Below are 24,201 nucleotides of genomic sequence, written 5' to 3'. Positions count from 1 at the left end.
TCCCGAAACATTCACGAATGGCGAGAAGCTTTTTTGGAGACATGCTAACATGAGCGCCTGAGAAAAGTATCAGGCAACTGAATGTTTTTTTCATAGTTTCCCTCTAATTAAAAGAGAACTGGCTGCAAGGGAGGCTAGAAGACAGGGGTTACGCTAAAGTTCAGTCCCGATTCTATTTACAGTGTCGAATTAATAAGAAAGGTGATAACAGTGGCAAAACACACAGTAACATTTGGGTGAGCAATTTTAATTTAATCAAAGCCATTTAGTACAACTCTGTTCGTAAGTGCTACATTGGTGAAGTCATGAAGCAGGCAAAACGTTCCTTTCTCCTCGTTTAAGCCGTTCGAGTTGATCGAAACCCATCGTTTTATCACACACCACTATACAAATGATTGTGGTGTTGACGGTCGAGCCTTGATGTTTATGTGCTCACTTATGGTTTTTCTCTGCGAATGAGGAAATGCTTGAGAGAAAAGACTCTCAATACTTTAAAAATTCCATTAGTGAACCTACTGCTCCATGGGAGCCTCTCAGACAGATGCACTTTCTTCAGGAGAACAAGAGTTACGTGAAACACATCTCTATCAAATGAAAACCTCTGTAAAACTCTACAAAACTAAAAAAATAAGCCTGTAATAAAATGTCAATTATACAAATTATTGTACAACTGTTATGTTCCTCGGGACAATGTTAAGAGAAAAAGCTACTGAACTACAGAAAATGACAGACAGAAAACAGGAAGCCAGAGAGAGAGAAAGAGAGAGAGACTGAGCAACCTGTGCCCTTCAGTCTCACAGTAAAAGCACAGCTAACCAAGTCTGACAGCTGCCAGCTCCTTGACAATTGGGGTCAGTTAGAGGAAAAGTAGCTCAAGTTTTCATGGCTTTGCAGGAGATGTTCAGGAGCAACTGCCCAGCACAGCATCAAAGGGGATTAGAGGCCACGGCCATCTGCTGCCAGGACAGGCCACGGCCCTTTCATGTCCCTCTTTAGTGAGAAAGGCAATCCTTCCATTGCAGTCCCACCATGGGGGTAAGACCGGGATGGTAGGAGGGGACATTTAAGGCCAAACCAGAAAGAAAAACCAAAATGTGCACTATTTATAGAGTTAGGTTTAGGTTGGGGTCTGCTTATATGGACATGCCTACAGGACAAAATTGTGTATGACTCTTTAAAAAAAAGATATTTTGAGAAATGTCTCAGTGGTGTACGATGGAGGTCAATAGGAGCCAATGCTTTTCGGTTACCAGCTTTTTTCAAAATATCATCTTTTGGGTTCTGCAGAAGAACGAAACTCATACATGTATGAAAAGACATGAGAATAAGTAATTGATGAAAAATTAAGGCAGGGCTTGTTTGACTTGGGCCAGTGACCAGCTAGAGCCACCCTAGCAACCATTCAGAATACCATAGCAACCACCAATATGAACCTAAAATCATGATTTCCTGTTTTACATGTGCAAGCCCCACTCCAGGAAATGTTCTCACACACTACCTGAAAATGTCCGTCCTTTGATTCTAATTTTACACATTTATTGACAAGCTGTGCCAACCTTTCCTTTCAGCAGCTAATTTGTTTTGGGTCCTGTTACTGGCCTCCCCCATGGCTGTCTCCTCAATAGTCTGCTACCTTTCAGCTCAGCACTTGACCCGGTGCTGTCGCTTATTTCCAGCGCTCTAATTGTCGTTTAATCACATATCAACTTGTCACTTAAAGAGACCCTTTTTCAATTGCGTGAATTTGCATATTGTGTGAAACTAATTTCTATCAAAAGCTCTGCTGGGTTGCGAATGTGCACATCTACCTGGGTTCACCTGCCCCCCCCCCCCACACACACATCCATACATGAAGTGCCTGATATTCTGAATACAGGTTTGTTAACAGGCTCACACATATGGTGACAGCACAGATAAGGAGCTGAGAGCTCGTGAAGGAAGGTGGCGGTGAAAACAGGATGTCGTAATAGGGGGATTCAATGTGCAACTGCTTAGGTTAATATCACTCACCACTCAACAGTAATGGCATATGGAGAAAGAGCTCTTTCCATTACAAGACCGTGTCGGATGCACAATGCTCCTATCTCACCTCCATATCTGCGACTCAGGAAGGGGTCGAGCGCTGGGATTTGATGATCCGGGCTGGTTTTAAGGAGGGTCCTTGCGATGGGGGTCCTCCAGAGATGGACAAGTTTAATTACGGAGAGAAGGGAAGCTCTTTGTTCCACCTTTTTATTATATTAATTGATAAAGGGGACTGTATGGGGGTCTTGGGGGAGGGGATGAAGATGAGGGAGTGTTTTTTAGAGGGGTTTAATCCCGTTAGAGGCACCGGTCCGTGCCCCTGTCTCACTGGGACCCCAATGCACTACAGTGGCTTTACACCCTCCGCACCCCCCCCCCAAGGGCTGTGATGAAGAGGTTGAGAGGAAACCTGCTTAGCTGGTCTTAAAAAGAATATGAGTACATTTTATAATGACAAACTTAGACAATGCTGACATTTATGATCTAACGAGATACAAAGGTAATAAAACAAGTTTAAAGATACAAAATTATCTAAATAGGTGACCCTAAAAATGCTTTTTGGCCAGAGCTGAAATACATTAGTCAAATAGAAACTAAATAACTTTCACGTTTTGTACAAGTTCTCGGTATTATCACACACGCCCTTAGTATTAATACACGCAAGTTAGTCCCAACCTTGATATACTGCCACACTGAAGGGTTCATCTCAACCTGGCCAAGTTCTTTTTTTTTAACAAGGAGTCAAGATGTCTCAAAACTGTCAAATGCATTTTCCACAAAGCCGAGGATAGGGACGGGGCGGGGGGGTGCCGGGAAAAGCATTGCGCAGGCATACGCAACGATGGCCGCGCGCACGCTCGCGATGCTGTCAGGTAAATTAGATCTGAAAGCTGACAATTTCTGACCATATTTCCTTGATTATTTCGAACAAATGCACACCAGCCGCTCTAAGGAGATTAAAGTGACATAAAAGTCTCGTGTGGGAGGAGGGAGGGCAGAGAATCCAGGTCACCCCCATTTGTCCCCCTGCCTGACAGCAGCTATATCGCTATCCAATCCAATAAAAATCCCCCCTCCTTTTGCTTTAATTAATTTTACAGCTAGCTTGCTTAATTACTTTCAATCAAAATCCTCTTGCCATCACAAAATTAGAAATGGTTCAACTCCATTAGTCTAAATTCTTCATTTACATACACAAAGACTGTCAGCTCTTGCTAAGCAAACGGCCTCTTGCCTGATGAGATTGTTTTTTTCTTTCCCCTCAATGTATCTCTCTCTCTCTCTCTCTCTCTCTCTCTCTCTCTCTCTCTCTCTCTCTCGCCTGCCCCATCTCTCTCGCTCTTTTTGTAGAACTTTATTACTGTCTAATCATAAACATGCTGTATGTTAACAAATTCATCTTATTATTTAAATGATATACCATTGTAACTCCTTGAATGTAATATCATTTATAAATGTATTATTTTTTAAATTATGAAGAATTTACATTCTGTATGTGGGAAATACCATATAGAGATTATAACAGGCCACTAAAAAGTAGTTCTGTAAATCAGTCATTTAGCACATTTTCGCTTCTTGTTCCCTCACCAAACACCTTCAAACATCTTTTGAACGCAACAACCGCTTTAAACAGGCAAAAAAACATGCCTCATACCGAAACAAACCTTCCACCTTCCTTGTGTTAAATAATCAGATCTAAAACCAAAACTTTTTTTTGGTTACACGGTAGATAGGCAGCACTGTGCACGGATACACCCGGCCGGGCATTCATGCAACCTAAAGCAGAACAGTCAACTACAATGTGATATTCAGAAGCCACACAATAATTTCCACTGGTGCTGTGTCTACTTCATCATACTCTGTGCCCAAGGCCTCCACATCAACAGGAATTAAGGACATGTAGCGACAGTTAGTGGAATCCACCCCCAGCCCTGCTCAAATAACTAGGCCCTATAATAATGACAAAATCAAAGCAGGCCCTCGCCGGCACAACGGAGCATTACCGTTGAACTCAAAGTGCTGACACTCGCACTGCACAATGTTTTGTTTGCCCTCACTTTCCTTGACCACACGCAAGCAAAGCCACAAACACTCACTAACCGGGATGAGGTTTGATCTGTTGTCTGCACGCTAAACATATTATCTTTCAGCTGCCGGCCTCTCTTTCAGTCTCCTCAGGAGTGATGATACAGAGAGAAAGTGACTTTGAAAAATACTTATTTGCAGGGTTTCATTTCAAAAGGTAGGCGATACTACAAGTCGACCCGATGGGATGTGACTCTTCATCTGGCTTTCTTGGTTGACTTTTGGGAGCTTGTGCTTTAAAATAAAGGTATGTTTTTACACACTTGGTATACAAATTAGTTTGTCTTCATAATCTTTTATCAATATGTAATCATTAATAATAATAGCAATAATATGTCCTGAAACTGATGACATCATCAAGATCCCTTATCATATGCCATTAAGGCCAAACCCCCTTTTCAATATTCAATCACTTTTCAGGGAGTGAATATAAGTCCCACTTTATATCCTCTACTTGAAGTGTCATATAACAGAAGTAAAATGTGCTGCAAAGCCCTTTTTCCCTTCTATCTACCATACGCTTGTCTCTAGGCCCAAGAATAGGCATTCTATGAAAAGGGGGTTTGGGTCTCTTTTGGCTCAGCATCGGTTCATCACTGGCTGGTGTTGAGCAGCAGTTCTGCAGACTGCCAGCAGTGCTGATCTACCAGCCCTGCTCACTTGGGCTTGGCTAATTCTGTCACATCGCTCCACGCTGCCCACGCTGAGCCTCTTTAAAGAGCTCCGCTGCACCTCCACAGCTCCTGCCTCCCTGCGCTCCTCCTTCTAACAAGAGGTTGAGGCAAGTGGGAGCAGTGGCCTGATCTCAGCCCACTTCAGCGGCACTAAATAATCTATCTGTCAGTCACTGGCTTTTCTCACCACTCGAGTGCTGCAAAATGCTGTTCAGAAATGTAAAATCAAAAACGTGCAACTCGGTCTCTTGAATTTAAGTGATCAATGTTATAAAGTCCGCGCAATGGATGCGGAAAACCTGGTGCATTTTTAATTTTATCAACAAAATATTTTAGAAAGAAATGAATTAAAGTTGATTAACTAATCAAAGTTTAATACATTTTTATAAAAATAAAATTTATTTGAATTCAACGCAAACTTTTTTTAAAACAAAGCACTGATCATAAAAAATTTACTGGACACCGCAGCTGAACAAACAAGTACTATATTGTTGATAAGACTGCAGGACATGGTGTCAGTGTTGAGAAATAATTGTTATTCCAGAGAAAGATCATAAAATAAGATTACATTCAAATCATGCAGTGACACTACACGCTGCAAAAGAAAAGCACAATGGCACATTCATTAAATGCCCCTAAAAAAGGAAAAAAGACACATTAACAGTGAATTGGAGAACTGTCTACTCATTGTTCATCTGACTGCACATACATAGAAAGATGTGTTTTCCCTTTATCCAATTTGTCCCAATTCCCTCATTCTACTACGTACGACATGCTTTACTATGCAAAACAAACACGAACGCTCACATGCACACAGAAAAAAAAGTTTAAACCCCAGGCTTTTCCTTTCAATGTCCCAGACACTCATTGTTGTGCCGTTCGGGAGAGTTTGAGATGATTTTAGCCGCGATTTAATGTAGCTTGTTAAAGAGTGATGATGTCAGCACAATAGAGCAGCCTAAATCCACCACACTCACCCAAAACGGCTCAATGAGATAATCACGGGTGATGTCTACGAAAACACTTATTATATTCGTCCATCGCCTGGATGAAGCTGCTAAACCTCATCAGTGTTATTCTCTATTTCTCTGGGAACGAGGAGAGAAAAAAAGATGATCATAAAAAGTAAAAAAACAACAATGCGCTTTCTCCGTGGAGGAAAAAATTTGTTTGTCCGATCTCTCTGGGAACGAGGAGAGAGAAAAAAACGATCATGAAAACAACAATGTGCTTTCTCCATGGAGAAAATTTTGTTTTTGATATTTAGAGAACAATTAGGCTTTGACGTATTTGCCTTTTAAAAACAGGTTGCTTTTAATTATGCGTAAAAACAAATAGTGGAAACATCTACTTGTCAATCAACAGTCTCCGGACACACCTCTGTTAAAATAAAAAGGGGGTAGGCAGTATGACTAGTATGTTGCATCACCGTAACGGCACATGCCACATAATAGTTATTTTTCTCTCAAACACAATAAAAAAATTGTTAAAATATGAATCTCCACAGTGGTCGTTGTTTTTAATAAAGATTCCTAACATATAAGTTATAACTCATTTATGACTCAAAAACAGACTCAAAATACGTAAAATAGCTGATGTACAGACACACCTGTGCCCACACATTGCACACAAGCATTGTGCTATACATTAGATTCTGACTATGTGCAATCCCCGGAGATCGAACCCATGACCTTGGCATTGTTAGCGCCATGCTCTAACCACTGCGCCAATAAAATAATGTCAAATATTAAACTTCAAACTAAAGCATCTAAGCAAATATATCTACCACAGTTTAACTTTCGTTTCTTCGTAGTTCTATTTCAGGACACTATTTTCACATCATCAGGAAGAGTGAATTTAAGACACTTGTCCCTGTTCGTAAACACAAAGTCTTTACCAAAGTCCCATAAAAGACTTGACAACTCAGCATTGGAGATAAGAAACGGATCAACCTGATCCTTTTTCGTAGCTTAATTTATTTGCAATCAGCCCTGCCAGCCAGCGTCCACCTACTGAAACTCATCGGCGCTTTAGACCACCACTTATGCTACAGCGTTACAAAACAAGTCAGGTATTTATATGTATACGTCGATAATCGCAGTACATTCAGAGGCTTCTGGCTGAGTTGTGAGTCTTCTGGGTCGAGAGCAGTGGCTCCCTGTAGTGCGAGTTAATAATTCGGAGGTGCGTGATGTGGAGGTGAGGTCCTAATCCTCCTGCCCCCACCCGGCCCCTGTTTATCATCGGCGAGGAGAGCGAGGGAGGGGCTTGCCCGCGTCAGACAGGATATCTTCTCAGATGTGCAAGCACTTTAACCCGGGCTGTTATTAAAACTCTAATCCGTTAAACATGTCAATGTTAGCACTTTTAGTGTGATTAATAAAGCGAGACATTAAGCAAGACTCTGGAGTGCTGCGCAGACCTTTTTGTTGTCCTGGGTCGTTTTGTTTTCTTGCTTTTCTTTTGTTTGTTCTCTTCTGAGTGAACATTGAGGCTCAATAAACAGTGCGAATTATCTCCTCGCACACACATAATCCTCAAAACATTTGCTCGGGTACACGCCTCATATCAGCCAGCTACTGAAACTAAACTACTGAACGGACATTTAGAAGTGAGAAAGATTCCTATCAACAGCAAACCAAAATTACAAAACATGCTCACATCAAAGCGGCTTTATATAAAATGAAACTGTGGATGTGCTTGCATTGAAAACAGGGTGATGCACAGCAATGGTGCTGAGGAGGGGGGGACTTAAAGGATGTGATTTATCTGAGCTTGATTGCGTGTTAATCGAGGTTACGTGTATTAAGTGGAATCTAATTGGAACAGACACTGGCAGCCTGACAGATCGACATGATGCAGATGGATTGAGAGAGAGAGGGAGAGCGAGCGAGACAGTAAGAGAGAGGCAAACACGAAGCTACGCAGAGGTGTTTTCAGAGTTCGTTCTTCACCTTTTACTGTCATTGCTTCTGACTCAGAAAATGTTGTCATACTGTAACTTGTTACTATGAGAGCCCTTTTTTTAGAAAACCGGACTCCACATCGACTCCACACAAGTGCGGTATGGGCACACCACAGCCCCAGTTGCCACAAACACTCATTTCTGCTTTATTGGAAACACGGGGGGAAAATATCCTCTCCTTCAAAAAAAGATTTTGAGGGGAGCAGCTGCTCAGGCACATCTCACCTCTGGGAGTCAACAGCCCGTGTGCGCTCTGCCTTTTCTATCCCACAAGCCAACTGGTTTGAAGGCCCGTGTGCTAAATCCGTGGCATTCGTCGTATGACTGGGTGCCATTTACACAGAAAAAAGCACAAGGGCCACACCTGTCGTGTTAAACAACTGCTCACTGAAAGGCTACACAAACACGTAACAAATTATATAAGGGGGGGGTTGTAAAAAATGTCTGTAGCCACATGCCAGACGCAGGACGGGAGGAGGTAGCTTTAAGATTTCAATGTGAGCAGGCCTGTTAACACGCATCGATTACATCGAGGCCTGGACTCAGAAATGTCATTTGCAGTCATCTTTTATCACAACTGTGTTCGATAACAGGCCTGCGTTATTAACAGCCGTCGTGGATGACTGTGCCCATTCGCATCCCTTCATTTTGCACTCCTCGCATGATAATTAGGCTGATGATGTGCATGATAGCATTTTGTGCCATAATCTCAGAAAATTTCACGTTCACCCAACCCCAAATGTAAACAACAGATACAGGTGAATCATTAATAAAATAGTAATAGTAAATAATTGGTTGGTTGGATAATACGAGTGTGTAAAGTATCCAGGTTTATGTTTACGAAAAGTGAGATTTTTGTGTGGGATTTTCCCCCAGTAACTCCCTTCAGTATCTGATCCATAATACCAGTTCTGCCATGACAACTCTCGGAGGGTTAAGCACGGTAGTGTACATGATATATCAATGTGTTTGGTCTTGGCGGAATAGATCTGCTACGCTAAAGCTGCTGCTGCGGCGGAGCAAGTACGTTGACACGCCACTGCCAATACATCCACAACATGCTGTTGTGTGCATATAAAGAACACTGCTGATGCGCATATAGCATGTATTAATAAACCTCCATGGCTTACGAGATCACCTTGAAGCAGATCTATACAGGTGGAGCTGGGAGGAGGGCTACAACAATCTGAACGTAGAGCAGCAAGCTCATTGGCCGCAGATACGGAAGGAACCAATCAGCTGCATCGTGTAGCAAAGTTATAACAGTCTGATTGGTTTCCCGCGATCTTTAAAATATCTTCTTTATGTTATACATAACAAAGAAATGTGTACAACTTTGCTAAATAATGACAGAATCTTATTTCTTTTTTACATTTACATGCATCAATTTCATTTCATATAAACAACAAAATCTTTGGGTCTTGAAACGTTAAATTGCAAGAACAAAAAGCCCAGTCATTTCAGATGCATAAAAACTACTGCCCACACCAACAGCATCGTTTACCAAAGCCTAGAGAATATAGACTCACTCGTCAACACAAAATGCTCAAATTGCTCTCGACACAGTCCCGTCATTGTGCCGAGACAAGGGACTGAGCCAGTCTTCTTCTCCTCTGATCTGATGCATGCTGACTGTTACACTAATGGCATTAATAAGGACAAAATTACTATTTTGAAACACTGACTTTTCGTCTTCCTAATCTGTCTGGCCACGTCCCCCCCCAGCCCTCCATTACAGAACCTGTGGACTCGGTTAGCGTTCGCATTGCCAGGGAACCGCTGGGCTGGTATGCCATGCAAATTGATTACAACATTTTGAGAGGCCAAGAAGACTCTGATCATTGAAATTTGACCCTCAGCTATTTTTAAGTGTTTGATTGAGATAGTAACTCATCCAGTTCAGCCCAGATTGGCCAGATAAGATTTCTTTGACTCAGAATATTGTCCGTAAGCAAGACGGGGGCCAATATCAGGCAGCACAAGCGCATGCAACATTGCATTACAATTTGAAAATGTAGAAACTAAATATGCACACATATATACAGTGCAGGGGAGGGCCGGTTACGCTCTGCAGGGCTTTGAGTCCTAACATTGAGAGAAATGACACAGTGTGATCAAGGACATGAATTGCTCATTGATTTTTAGCACCAGCTTAACTATCCATTCCAATTGATTTTAGCCCGGCCGGGTTATGCGAGTTATGGCACTTTTAATGCATCTTCTGTACGGCACGCGGCACTGACACAAAAAAAACGAAAAATATTGATATGTAAAACAACTTGCCAAAACATGCCAGTTGTTTTCTCTCTTTTCTCTTGCTTCATCTCTCTCTCTCTCTCTGGTTGAGAAATATGCACGTCATAAAAAGTGTACTTCAGTCTCTAATTATTGGGATATGTCAGTATTTTCACCTCAGAAAACCTTTGCTGATTACAAAATATATAGTGATTTAAAATGTTAATTACAGAACATAGCTGCTCTTTGTGAACATTCAAGCCGTACGGGAGCACAATAAAGCCTTTACATACTATATGGCGCATACAGTATAAATAACAGGCTGAGAATATACAGCGCCTGCTTACCAGAAGTGAATCAAGTTTCCACCAAACATGAACTCCCATTGACACAAATGACAAATGTGGGCACAAATGTGAATTTTCTACGTGTGCTTATTTTGCTTTAAAAAGAATTGTTGTTTAATTATAAGCAAAACTGTATGCGGGTACTGTCTCGTTTGTTGAAGATATTGCATGTATCAACATTTGCATAAATTATTAATTAACTGTGGGTTTAGTGAAATAAGAGATAATGTGAGACATGTGATCCAATAGATGGGCCAAATGTCATCTGTCACAGAGAAAAGTTAAAACAGAGGGTCACTTTCCTGCTCGGGCTCGGCTTTCACTCAAGGGAGGGAGATTTCTTGAACTTCTGCAAAACGCATCTCTTAACATCATAAAGCAAAACTCGCGGGTTGGAATTCCAGTAGCGATTTAGTTGAAGGGTTTTCGTTCCGTTTTCAAGCAGGTTCACATTACGTGCCTCACATTTAATGTCCTCAGCCAGTGGCTTCACAAGATGGGGTTAAGGCAGATTTCAGTGTAAACACAGCAGGCAAGTGCCTTTCCAGAACAGTAAGTGTAAGTCGCCACCAGCGCTCTGTCTATAAGAGTGTCAGTGTGTGTGGGTCGGGATGTAAAACAGGCTCGCTGTTAAAGCTGCCACAGGATTCACTGTCTCATTCATGCTGTAACCGGTGAGGGCGGATGGCCTTTTGGTTTATTTTAACACGATGAAAGGCTGTATGTGAGGAACATGCTTTACATATGTTGTAGGTTGTAATGTGATGTGAATGCCCAGAGGGAAGGTAATGGAGACAAACTGTCTGAAGAACAAAACTAAAAAACTAAAAAACTCTGGAAAGCACTGAAACTGCTTGAATTGTCAAAGCAATAATAGCATAACTTATTCTATATGGATGATTTAAATATTAATTACATTTATTCAGCACACAGTGTACAAAGTCACACCCTAACTTTATTTCTTTGTTTTATTCTTTCACTTTCTTTGAAATTTTTCTTGCACACACCTTTTCTAAAACCACAAACATCGGGGCAAAAACACAAAAAGTGAACACCCTGCAGCATTGCTGCTGACGTTATGATTTTCATTTTAAAAGCGACTTGACTCGTGTGTGTTCTGCATGACAGCCTAATTACAATATTTCACTTTTCCTGTTGATTCACTTTATTTGTGAACAGCAATGATAGGACCGACCTGCCAGTTACAACAGCAATGAGACACGTCATGGAAAACTTTATGATCTTATGTTCCTGTTTATCAAGGTTTAAAAAAAGCGAAGTGCTTTATTCGTATTTACCTACAACCAGCTCACTTTGCGTAGCATTATTTTATGGGTTTGTTGTTCTAGTTTGAGGTAATACAGCTGCACATTCTTTCCCAAGGTCAGCTGCTGGCGTCACACGCATTATTTAATTATGGGGCTTTTCAGGTCAATTCTATTATATTTACATCAAATAATTTTTGATAAGGGATGTAAAAGATCTATAAAACGCTACCATAAATGGGAGAGGTGTGCTTGAGAAAAAAAGTACAAAAGATCAACACGTTTTTTTTCCTTTTTTAATCTCTTGACACGTTGTAATTTTTTGTTGAACCCTGCCGGGCGACGTCCTGTAAACTAGGCTGTCAAAGTGGACACCGGCTCTTGTTTCTGCCCAAAGTACCTGTTCCTTATCTCTACAGCTCTATAATCACTTAACAAAGACTCGGGCATTTGCACAAATTAAAACATCAATAATGCACGAGCGCTTTTCAGTTTCTGCCACACACGCCCCAGCGCTGGGGCAACATAGCTCTCTGAAAACGTGCCACGTTCTCGCCCCGGGAGACCTTGAATCCAGCGCAAACGTACCCCGGTGACACTGGAATTGTAAAAAAAGTCAATCGGCTGGTAATTTTTTAAGAACGAGAGAAAGTGGCACTACAGCGTAAACAGCCAACACCCTTAAGTGGTGTACATCCATAAACAACATGGCCGATGTTTGTCATTGGTGGTGGCGCTGAAAACACAGACACAGCTTGGGAATCTGCCCTGTCTTTACGAATCTAAATGTGCGAAGGGAAGTCTCTTATTTACAGGGATGAGAGCGACCAAACGATCGTATTGGGATGAAATATGGCATGTTAAATATGCAAAAAGGAGTAAAAATCTGTTCAATATGACAGAAGAGAGGAAGGGTGGAGGAAAAACATCACAAATAAAGGGATCTGAGAACGAAGCCAGGGGGTGTTTCGAATAACACTGGATGTATTCTCCTTTAGGGCATGAATATTTTTAGGTCTCTTTGCGAACCGTCCACATACCTCACAGAATGTATAGTCTGTACCTTAAAAATGAGATACAGTAACTATTAAAATACAGCTTGATTTGTTATGTGACTAGTTGAGCTAAATGTACATTTTTGAGGAACGTTAAGCACATTCCTTACGGGGCGAAAGGAAGCAAAGAGCGTTCAGAGACAGATTCACAGGCTTTCCTCCTGAGAAATTGAAATTAAGTTGCTTAATTTTTTCATATATAATGTAAACCCTTTTCATCAGTTTTTTTTTCCAAAACACTCTGATAATTTCATGCTCACAGCTAGTTTATCATTACTCCCTAGTTTTCTCCCCTCGGCCTCGCAAACAATCCCCTTGTTAGCAAACTGTTAAGACAGGCGCTTGGTACACAAATTGCGCTCGACCAAGCGAATTTGTTTTGCAAGGATGACCTGTTTAATCATCTCATTTTCTATTGCGGACGTTTATTCATCTGGTTTCCACGGTTACGGAGAACATTAAGGGGCTACAGTAATAAGGCTGGAGAGTCAAACAGGTAATAAAAAAATTAACGCCATTCTCCAGCAGCGGAGGACAGTCTCTGAAATGAATCAGGGGAGAGGGGAGCGCACACACAGGTGAAGAGGGGCCTCCAATATTTTCAAACAATTAAGGGCCGGCCAGGTTATTTCACTCTGTAGAAATGCTCACATGGGCGTCCAATGGACACGACACATTCAGCGCATGGCAGGCGAATTGTTTTATATTCATAATGTTCCCTTATTTATCATCATACTCTGATTACTTATCAAGACAATCAAATTTCTCTGAATTATGATTATTAAAATTTCTTCCCTCCTTTCGGAGATAAGATTACTTTAGCTCCAAAAAAAACATAGTTAAAGAGGGATGTTGTATAACTCTCTTTTTCTTGTTGATTTATTTGTGCAAAAAAATCAGTTTCGGATCACTTCTAGAGACTTCCAGAATTTTGGCCTGTAGCACCAGTCTCTTTCACCCCCCTCGACTTTGACAAATGCTGCCCTTTTGTACCAACCAATGAGTTCAACTATAAGCCAAATATAGAAAGTTCCAGCACAATAGGGAGGACAGGTGTTGGAACCCCTCGCAAAGTGACTGGGCTCAGTAAGTGAGACTAACAAAATCCAAATATGGTATTCAAGGATAGCAGCGCACAGGCAAAATAAACAAGTCATTAGCAAAACTCTATTTCTCTGCCTTATGCCTTCACACAATCCACACATACCAGAGATCCGCAAGGCAGGTTGCATAATAAAAGGTATAAAGGAGAAAGTTGCAAAAAAATTCTGGGCAAACTCGAACAGGTTTTTTCGTTCTATTTCTGCCGGTCGTGCAAGCCGTAACATGGCATTTGTCGTGTTCTGTGCAGTTGTGGAAAATATCTAAATCACGCTGGAACATTATTTAATGAAGGCTGCCTTCAACAACCCCACATGCCCTTTCATTTATTGCTCAGTGTGTATGAATAGATAGACATAAAATTGCACAAATAATAGCACACAGGCTCGGTGTCAGGTGGCTTGTTTGCCACATAACTTGCACGGGGTTCGACTCGTTTCGCAAGCCCTGTGAACAGTAATTCTAAAATAAATATGAATTCAAATAAATTTTACAGAAACATGTGGTGACACTGTACTATATATTACCATGATACCCATTCAATACCTTGAAAATATTTTTGTTACTAAGATTTATTCAGACATGTTAAGGTAAATAATACTTTATGACTTTTTAAATTTAGGACGTTACATAATACGTATAATAATATACGTCACAACTTAGATTTTCCATTGACAAACCTCTGCATTTTTTGAATTCAAGAAGCAATTTAAGTTTCACCACCACACTTTCAGTGTGGAAATGAAGGGTATTAACACTTAGTGTTGCTTGAAAACGAGGCAAAAGAACTCATAAGATCAGAAAGAGTAAAAAAAATGTAAGCTCTAAGCCATGACACCACCAACTGCTCTGTTAACAGCCTCTTAACAGGTGTGGGTCCAAGAACCATGTAATCCTATCAAGTTACAGAGTTAAAAAAAAAAGAATCAGTCAAACAGCAAACTCCCAAGCCCCCTTTTGCTTTCCCTTGTTCTCTTGCTCTCCGCTTGGTTTAGTGTGTAGGCTGTGACAGAATGGAACAGCTGGGCTTCAGATTTATCATGTACATACTGTAATTATTGCTGCCGCTGCCTGCTACTGACCCAAGTGAATAGAATGTCACAGGCAAAAGAACACACAACCAGAGGATTCGCAGTAGGGGAGGTTTCAATCGCAGGCAACCCTGTTTGCAGTCAATTACCAGAGAGGACAGGAAATCAGCACAGTGGCTCTCTAATGCAAACAATCTCGGAGGAAAAAAAGGCAACAGGGAAGACGAGGCAACGCGTTCATTTCCCTTGCTTATCGTGCAGGGAACAAAAAAAAAACACGAGGATTGTCTTTCAGGGGAAAAAAATCGAGCACGCAAATAACTGAATGTTTTTCATGACTGATTAGATGAGGGGGAACTTGCTAATTCCACATGATAAACTTCAGGAGATTAATGTCACACACGCACGAGCCGACAACATCACGACCGTAACGTTGTTGAGATTTCACATAAGAACACCAAAAATGCACGTCTCTAATCTTATCACCCCCCACCCCGCACGACCCCCGGGTACGGGTCGGCGATAAGGCGCTTGAGATTACCAGAACAGACATAAACTCCGTCAGCCTGGTCAATCAGTCGCTCGGCCCCACAGACGGCTGGTCGGCAGAACGCGCGACATTCCCTGCTCCTGCCAGACCTAAGGAAGTCATCAGAGTCTGAACCCGGCGGTACGCTCTCAGTTGTCAAGAGCGGGTTACAGTAGCCCTTCTAACAACCCTGCCTGGAACCTGCCTACAGGCTTGTTCACACCTTAAAGACCCCCGCCACATTTAAAAGGATTAGTCACCACATTTTGTACCGACTTAATCTTCCTTTCAGACGGCATAATAAGGGAGCGCAGATAAGCGGAGCATGCAAATTTCATTCTAGCCCATCTGAGCTCAAGCTTTTGAGACAAACAGACGAAAGTCTTCCACACTGTGCTAATTGCTTCCTCATATTCTTCTTTCACCTCTTATATACCGTATCAGCTGAGGAAGATTATTTGTCTCCCCCACTTTGCATGAAATTAGAATTTCACGTGAAAGATCATAAACGTGAAATAGAGCCATTGCACCAGCCTCTTTTTCATAGAGAAAGATTATCTTTCCATAACTTTGCGACCGTATGTGCCAGAACAGGAAAATCCTATGATGTCTCGCACGTAGGGGAAGAAACGGATTGTCTAATTCTTACTCGCGTGTGCCATATTTGTTGCAAAAGGTGAGATAGATGGCACGAGATAGCAGATATGCCCTTTTAGAAGCTTCTTTTTGCGAGAAACCACAAGCCCTGTGAGGCATCAATACCTGCAGCACACTACCTCTTTTTTCCTAGGTATTTTTGTTTTACTAAATATAACACCGTCTCCAGAACTCACCTGAAGCGTGTTATTAACTGCATTTACTAACAGAGATTCCATTCTGGGAAATAAGCATTAAATAAATCAACTCACAAACACAATATATACATCAATATGCTTGTTTTAATACCATCAAAAGCTAAAAAAAATCCAACGATTGTATATTTAGTTTTTTAGTCCACAGTATTTCTTTCACAGAAAGTATCAATTAGACCGTTGCTGTGTGTAAATGACAGAAAGGTTCTGAAGTTTTAATTAGAGTCTTGTGTCTGCATGAATGCCCAGAAGAACAGAGGAGTAGAGAGGAGATGCATAAAGTTTGATCTGTTTTTATAAGCTTGTTATCGTTTGTCTGTCTGGCCGAGAGAAATGTTGAAATATAAGGATGACAAGTTCATGTTGATGGTGAAGGCAAGTGGATGTGGGCTATTAATATATACATGAAAGATTAGAGAAAATATGACTGTATAAAAGATATACATATCACACATTAATTCAGTATACAAAGACAATGTGCATTGTACTAAATTAAATTTATAGACTAAATTATAAAAAAAATATTTTAACTTTTAAAATAAAAAATACCTGCATTTGTGGACAACATAACAAAAATGTAAATGCATTTATAATACATTGGATGAATAGACTGATAATGGGTAAAAAGAAAAAGGCAAAATGCCACATTTTTATGAGTAAAAATATATATTTAATAAAAAAAAATAAAGCAAGCCTAAAAAAAATGTATTCAGTTTTAAACAACTTCAGATGTCCTGCTAACCGGATCTCACCTTGCCTCCGTCACCTGTGTGTCATCAATTATAGATCAGAATTTAAAGAATATGCATGAGTTGACATGGCAACACTGATCGGCCCTTCACTATAGATCGCTCCTGCCTCTCTCAGCAAAGCATTAAAGGGGTTAAATGTGATGCCTTGCATCTTCTCCCCCCTTTAATGTCCCCCCTAAACCAAATGTACTTCAAAACTCTGTTAATCTGCGGCACACAACATTCCTATTAGCATAGCCCAGCCCCCTCATAAAAATTCCAGCTAGTTTAATTAAAAAATGTAAATTTACTGTCAACCGAAGAGCTGCAGAATTAGGACAGCAACAGCCTTTTTTATTGCTTAAGACATCAAATTGATTCGGCTGTTGCCAAATTGTGATAAAGGTTATGGAGGGCCGGAGACCTTGGATTATTTTTTTCCTCCTCATTTGATCCTATTTTGCAGATGACTGGTAAAGGTGCTAAGAGTGGACAGAGAGTTAAAACTGCTCCTGCTCAGGCAGAAAAACGCTCATGGAGTAATAAAATAACTCCAGTCATCCGGAGAGGGGACACACAGTAAGATGGCACATTTTAGAATCTCGCGTGTGTCACATTTCGAGCGTATAGAAAAATAACTCGAGGCATAGCAAAATTTGATGCCTTAAAAGTTTATGATAAAAATGTCTGAATCCACTTTTGAAAACTCACAAAATTATGTTTTTGTCATTTTAAGAATTACAAGTATTGTTATTCTTATTTAATTCCATTTCATCTTTCTGTTTAAATTCATTGTTTTTAAGTGTTCATTGACTAAAAACTGAGAAAAGCGTTTCTTGCTTAAGGACAACAAAGCTCAATTCAATGATTGAATTATTGCTTCGTATTAAAACTTCAACTGACAAAACTCACTTCGGATACGAGAAATTTAACAACATACATTTATATTCCAAACTCTATTCATTTTCCAAACTAAAAAGAAATAAGAGCACAAAAACTGATTAATAAGACCTACAATTACATTTTAAAATGATGTAATATTTCAAATTAACTAAAACAAAATATTCTATTTCATGATAAAAAATATATTTTAAAGTAAACCTGTATCAAAAACACGTCACAACGCATAATCGAATAAGTGCCATAGATGTATGAAACTCTACATAAACAACGTTATGTAAAACACACACACAAACACACACAAACTAACAAGTGTAAGAATAAACATAACAATTACAAGTGTAAACTAAATTTACCACAGAACTGATCAACTTTATTTCCCAGGAACTCTAACATAATACACACTGGCCACACTAAAACAACAGTCCTGCGCAGGGAACATAGTATAATATTTCTATTTTATTACAGCGTGACCGTGACAAAAGAATGTGATATAAAAGTGTGAATTTCATGCACTTCTAAATATCCCTAACCTGAGGAAGGAGAGATATAATTTGTGTGTGTCCTTGCGTGTGTCAAAACAACCGTACTACAATATTTTGTTTATCAATCCCCTTAGCAACAAAGCCCCAGGCCACACCAGTCACTTCACTGAAATTTTAACATGCCTATCAAGCGCTATAAAGTTATATCAGTATCAACAAAATCCCCAGCACTCTTTCACTCAGGCAAACAAGACCGTTTAAATAAAGAGAGATGTACGAGTTTCAAAGACCGCTCAACGCCTGTAGGTAAAAGCGATGTGGTTAAATAATAGAACAAATAAACGTAGGTACTTCCAGGTTTAAAATGAAAGTAGCCTACTTAAAAGCCTTTTTCTCTTAAAAGACACGAGTACACAGAGTCAAGAAGACGCGGGACTCAGCGACAAAGTGATCGTATTAAACGCCGCCGTAGTGGCAGGACTTGTCACTAAGTTATAAATAAAAGGTACAGTAACCTCACAGCAACGACACACAACAGTTAAAAACAGGACTGACTTCCCTATTCACACACACGCACGCACTTACAATCACACATTTTATATTAATACAAACACACCTACAGAAACACATGCGTACACACAGAGATACAGTGGCACAGAGGTGGGTCACTTACCATATTCAGGGCAGTCGAAGTTAAATCCTGTCAAGCATGTAACTTTCATAATATTACTCAACTCTGCTTGAAAATCATCAGAAGTAAGCTGGTCTGGGAGAAAGAAGAGCTAAAATAACTTGACAATAAAAAGCCTTTTTCTCTCAATCATGTACTAAACTCCTTGACATGTAATCTGTCAATAGTTTGCAGCAGAGATAATGCCGGCTGCCACGAGTGAGCTTGATTGGCAGCTTGGCTTGGCCCCTCCCTCCTGTGGTTGACAGGGGGTAGGTGAAATAATTCAGAGCCGGCCCCTTCCTCGCCTGTTCCTCCTCTCTCTCTCTCTCTCTCTCGCTCTCTCTCACTCTCGCTCTCTGTATCTCGGTCTCTGGTTCTGCTCCTGTACACACGCACACACCAAGCACTTGGCGATGTCTGAATAGGCAGATAGGAAATTACAGCAGCGCTGGAACCCGAGCACACTCTTTGCCTCCCCTTAGTGGGCTGGCCTTCCCATCTTTGGGTTCTTCAACCCTCCCGGGGAGGAGCTTTCCACGATTCCATGAAAATGAGGAGGGAGGGAGAAAAAATATCAAGCTTATTAGAAGTATCAGTCTTTCATTTTTTTGCACGCAACTGTTTTTTAAAGGTACCGCCGTAAAACGAACAGAATGTGGGAAAGACCCTTACTGCTTTACTGTCTTGCACAGGTCATTTTAATTCGAGCGTTATTTACACAGCACAGGAAGTTTGCGGAACACAAAAATAAATGAATGGCAGAGAAGTTCACATGTAAAACAGTTACACAAAAGAGAGCAGAATGAGAAAACAAGCACGAGCTAAATGACTAAAAGTCACATTTTACCATGTTTATTTGTAGCTATTCGTTTGAATAAATTACTCAATTTACTCTTGAAAATGATCGGCTAATTTGTAGAGTCATATTTATGCAAAGAAAGACATCAATATTGAACAGGCACACCGCTCACATGGTTAAGTAACCTTATCCTCGGAACAGTTGGTTGTATATTACGTGAAAGGAAAAAAAACCCTACATGTCCCCATCCCCCGAGCTTCTCTTCTCCCTCCCTTTTTCCCTCCTTCTCTTCTTCATTCATCTTTGGCTGCTCTTTATGCGTTTGTCCCCCTGATAAGGTATCAGTTTTCATTGTAATTTCAGGTGAAATGATAAACGGCAGCCGTTACCAGGTTACAATGAATACTTTATAAGACAAAGCCCTTATTTGCCTGGCAGTTTCTTCCGCTGTGGCATGCAAAAGCGCACCCGGACATTTTCAGCATATTTTTATATAAACACTGTCAACTTTCAAATCTTTCCATTTTCAACTGGAGCCACAACTGATGTGAGAACATGAAGGTAAACGGCACGCAGGAAGCGCAACGTTTTGGGCAAAACAAAACCGGATGAATTGTGCCGAGAAATAAGGGCAATAAAAAGGGGAAATGCATATTCTGGGTAATGCCTCATAATGCCGTAAAATGAGTCAATCCCAAGTTCCTGTTTGCTAACTGCTTCATCTCATTTGTGAGCATAAAACAGGTTTTGGTTGATTTAGTAATCATGCAGATGAGTCATAAAGCAACAATAGCAAAACGTTCCCACCTTAAACTCAATAATCCAGAAGGGAAGAGCTGGCGCAGTCACTCAACGTCAAATATCTTTATGACATTCCGAAAAAAACCAAACGTGCAAAATATCAACAAACACACCACACCCGTCACCTATTGCCAACTTCACAAAAGTTTTGAAACAAAACAAGATAATAGCACCTTTTACAGTCTGAATTACATCACAAATGCTGCGCAACCGCTGTCGAACTCGATAAGACGTCAGCAAAAGAGCAGCTACCGATCGAGTGAAGTATTGTACGGTATGGTCGGGGATCATTTTTCTGTTTCTCGGAGAGGAGCTGAATGGCGTTTGATGTGGCCCATTATGATGATATGCTCAGGGCATGGGGTGAGCAGGGAGGAGGGCCCTGACATGGCAGGACTGCATCCGTCAAAGGGATGCAGGGGCCAGACGTTTAGCTGCCCCTGACCGCGCACTCCAGGAGGGGCTGGTCTGATGGCCGCCCGCTCCAAGCGCCTCGCTCTGCCGGGACAAAAGCCAGCGCCCAGTTGAAAGATGTGAATTGTGGAGCTTTTGTGCCTAGGGCCCGGGGCCATGCGGAGTGAGAAAACTGACCTTTGCTGGGAGTTAGATTGTGTTTGAACCCTCTCGCTGTTTCAACCAGTGGGACGCACAGACGGAGTGGACAACTGCGAGGTTAAAAAAACTCAAAATAAAAAGAGAGAAAAAGGAGCATCATCAACTCTCCAACGTGGAAAAAAAGGCTTTCCCACAGAGATTTTTTCACCATTAAAAAATGCAGAGGAGACTTTTTTCCCCCTCAAATCTCAATTGTGAAATTGACAGGAAATTGAATGTGACAAAACGGGAGTCTTGTGCGGCGCCTTGCAAAGAAGGCCCGAGAAAGCGTTTGCCCTTGTATTGTTCTAGCAAGCCTGTGATGTTGAATATTATTCCCCCGCACGTCTATTTGGAGAGCATTATATATTTATTTTTGCAGGGGTGAACGTATTGCATACAAAAATGTAAGTGTATCTCCAAAAGCTGCGGTCAGAAGTTACTTATCATAAACTAATTGGCTTGTGCAACGGCGACTGGTGGCAGTGATCTTTATAATGAAAATATCTTTATTAAATTAGGCTATCATGGTTTTTTGTAAACAAATGACAATGCGCCTGCCGTGTGTACTAATATATGTAAAGGTTAAACGTGTTCCTGCGACCGCGCTGAGAAAGCAGGTGCACAGGCTGAAACATCCAGTTCACTTAAAAAACATTACTTAAAAGTCCAAACATTTTTCTTGACACAGCTTTCATCCCCTGCCTCATGTCATTATGTTTCAGTATCTCCCCCGGATGCAGACGGTCCTAATGTAATCTTCCTAATTTTGGTCTCTCGCAATCTGGTTTTAAAAGGGAACGAGAGAAAGGGGCACATTTCTGAGGGCCCTGACCATAATCATTTTAGACAGATAGCTTCTCCCATCGCAGATGAGCAAATATTTGTAAACTAGCTATCTAATGGAAAATTATAGTGAAATTAGAGCGAAATTCACGACGGAGAAATCCGATTACCTCTAATTTTATTATGCCATCTTAGCCCACACAGCATATTTTTGTTGAGTTTTTTTCCATAAATACCTATGCCAGGGGTCCCGGTAATCAAATAAAATTGAAATTCATCTCCCCATTAAATTCAATTAGATGCAATTTCAAAAGCCTATCAAAGATTTTAATTACTAAATTATAAAAGTCTCCAATGCCGAATTGGGAGGAAAAAAGTACATCGCTGAAAAAGTATAAAAGAAATGAACCTGAAATCAAACCAGAAGAGGAAATTGGCGATCTAAAAAAAGATTCCGGACGGAAAATAAAATTAACCAAGCAGAGGGCCCTTATTCAGCGACTCTTTGTGGGGAATGATGTGTGGTAAACGCAGGGCTCCTGGACCGGAGGAAATGAACTTAGCTGAAGTACGCTCAGCTTCTAAACGTCTGCCCTCCAAGTTATTACGCCATAATTGACTAATTGACACCTTAATTTCATTTATGGGCCCTTGCATTGAGGAGTCAACCTCTGGGTATGGAGGTGGTTCAGGAAGAGAGCAGAAAGCCAGTATCCTGTGTGCAGGTGCATCTTCTTCCTCTTTATCCCACGTTCATGAGTTTGAGAAATGAACGGCAAAGGAAAACTGAAAAAATCCTACATTCCTGCTAACAATGACAGCTGCAAGGGTTCAATCATGCATGTGCAAGCAATATCCTTGCAACTTGCCTCATTGGGCATCAATTTGTTTTCCCCGGGCAATTCTTCCCGCTAGAATATGTGATAAAGACTGTTTTTCTTGGTGATGCACTCAAATTGTGTTTACCCGTCGGAAGCCCTGTGTATCGCAACATATTTACAGACAATGAATTTACGGCTGAACGGGCTTCGCGCAGCACGCCATACCGTATCACAACTCAGACCGCAAAGGGCCGGCTCTTTTAAAACCCACATCAAACAGCGCAGTTACCTTTCCACAAAAGTCCTCACAATGGGACAGTAGAGGGGTCTCGGGTCACCCACTAGGCCCGTTTCCCAGCCACCCCCTGCTCCACACCAATGGGCGGCTAAAACAACAGCACAGCAGCCTGGGAAAACTACAAAGCTGCGTTTGAAAGGACACCTGCTGCCTTTATTCACTTAACGCTCTTTAACTGCTCCCTGTGTTTGTTTAAAAGCCATATCCTAAAAAGAAAACCTTCAGGCACTGGATTGGGCGATGATGAATTAGATAAATATTGGCATTAATTGTTGCTAGAAGACAAACATCTCTCGGTCTGGGTGCGGGGGAGTGTGGCTTTTGGGAGATTCTGCTTGGCGGTGAGGTAAAAGAAGCTCTGTAAATATTACTTAACTGAAACTTTAATCTGCTTTTTTCCACACTCAAGCTGTCTGGGTATTAAGGATAATCTTTTTTGTGTGTCATATGGTGAGAGATATGGATGGAGCTAATTTTTACAGACAAATCTGATATTTGTCAACCGCATGAAAAAACGATAATCCTCCCACGGATGTGAAGGCACGTTAACATTGAAATGCAGATGGTCTGGTAGTCAGTTCAAACCTCTGCGCTCACGTCCCCAGTTCGACTAGTCCATGTCGATGTCAGGTTTTTGACTGCAGTCCACAGACGGATTGAAATGTAAAGCGACAGTTTGTTGCCGTTTCAACAATCTCAACAATTCTCAGAAATCACAGAAAATTTTTCGGGTCTGTTCTCTTTAAAAATCAGAGTATAATGTAGATATTAAAAAAAATATTTAGTGGCATCCAGAGCTAGTTAGTAAAACAGCTAGCCATCGCACTGTATCTATGCCACTTTTATCCTTCTGTTTATTCTTTATTCTTTGCCCGGCTACATCCTCTGCAGCGATTAAAAATTCAACACTGAGCTAACTATACAACTCTTTCTTCTAATATGGAGACAAGGACGAATTAGAATTTAAAATCTAGCATAAATGTTTAAGGATTCCAACTTCAAACCCACAGGGCAACTTTCTTGTTTATTTCCCAAACTGAGCTCTTTTTCCCTACCCAAACTTTACAGAACTTCATTTAAATGTTTTTCATAATGCTGTTTTCATAGTTTAGAATCACAGGCAAAGGCTTGTTTTTTTATTTCCAAAAAG

At 40.9% G+C, this 24,201-nt stretch overlaps 1 protein-coding gene across 3 annotated transcripts in view; it reads right to left on the bottom strand.

The window, feature by feature from the left end:
- The window catches only part of casz1 (castor zinc finger 1), a 168,143-nt gene that overhangs the window by 53,199 nt on the left and 90,743 nt on the right, over window positions 1-24,201 (bottom strand). The window contains exon 1 of one of the 3 annotated variants that reach the window (XM_079478791.1): window positions 18,953-19,375. The exons of the other annotated variants lie outside the window; for them this stretch is intronic. Within the exon in view, the coding sequence (XP_079334917.1) occupies window positions 18,953-19,001 (49 nt within the window). The 5' untranslated portion in view covers window positions 19,002-19,375. Of the gene's footprint in view, window positions 1-18,952; window positions 19,376-24,201 lie in introns of those variants that run through there. 3 annotated transcript variants of the gene reach the window in all.

The sequence above is a fragment of the Barbatula barbatula genome (genome assembly GCF_947034865.1).
Source record: "Barbatula barbatula genome assembly, chromosome: 17".
Taxonomy (NCBI): domain Eukaryota; kingdom Metazoa; phylum Chordata; class Actinopteri; order Cypriniformes; family Nemacheilidae; genus Barbatula; species Barbatula barbatula.
The sequence above is the reverse complement of the archived record's forward strand: the minus strand, read 5'-3'. Positions and strand labels throughout refer to the sequence as shown.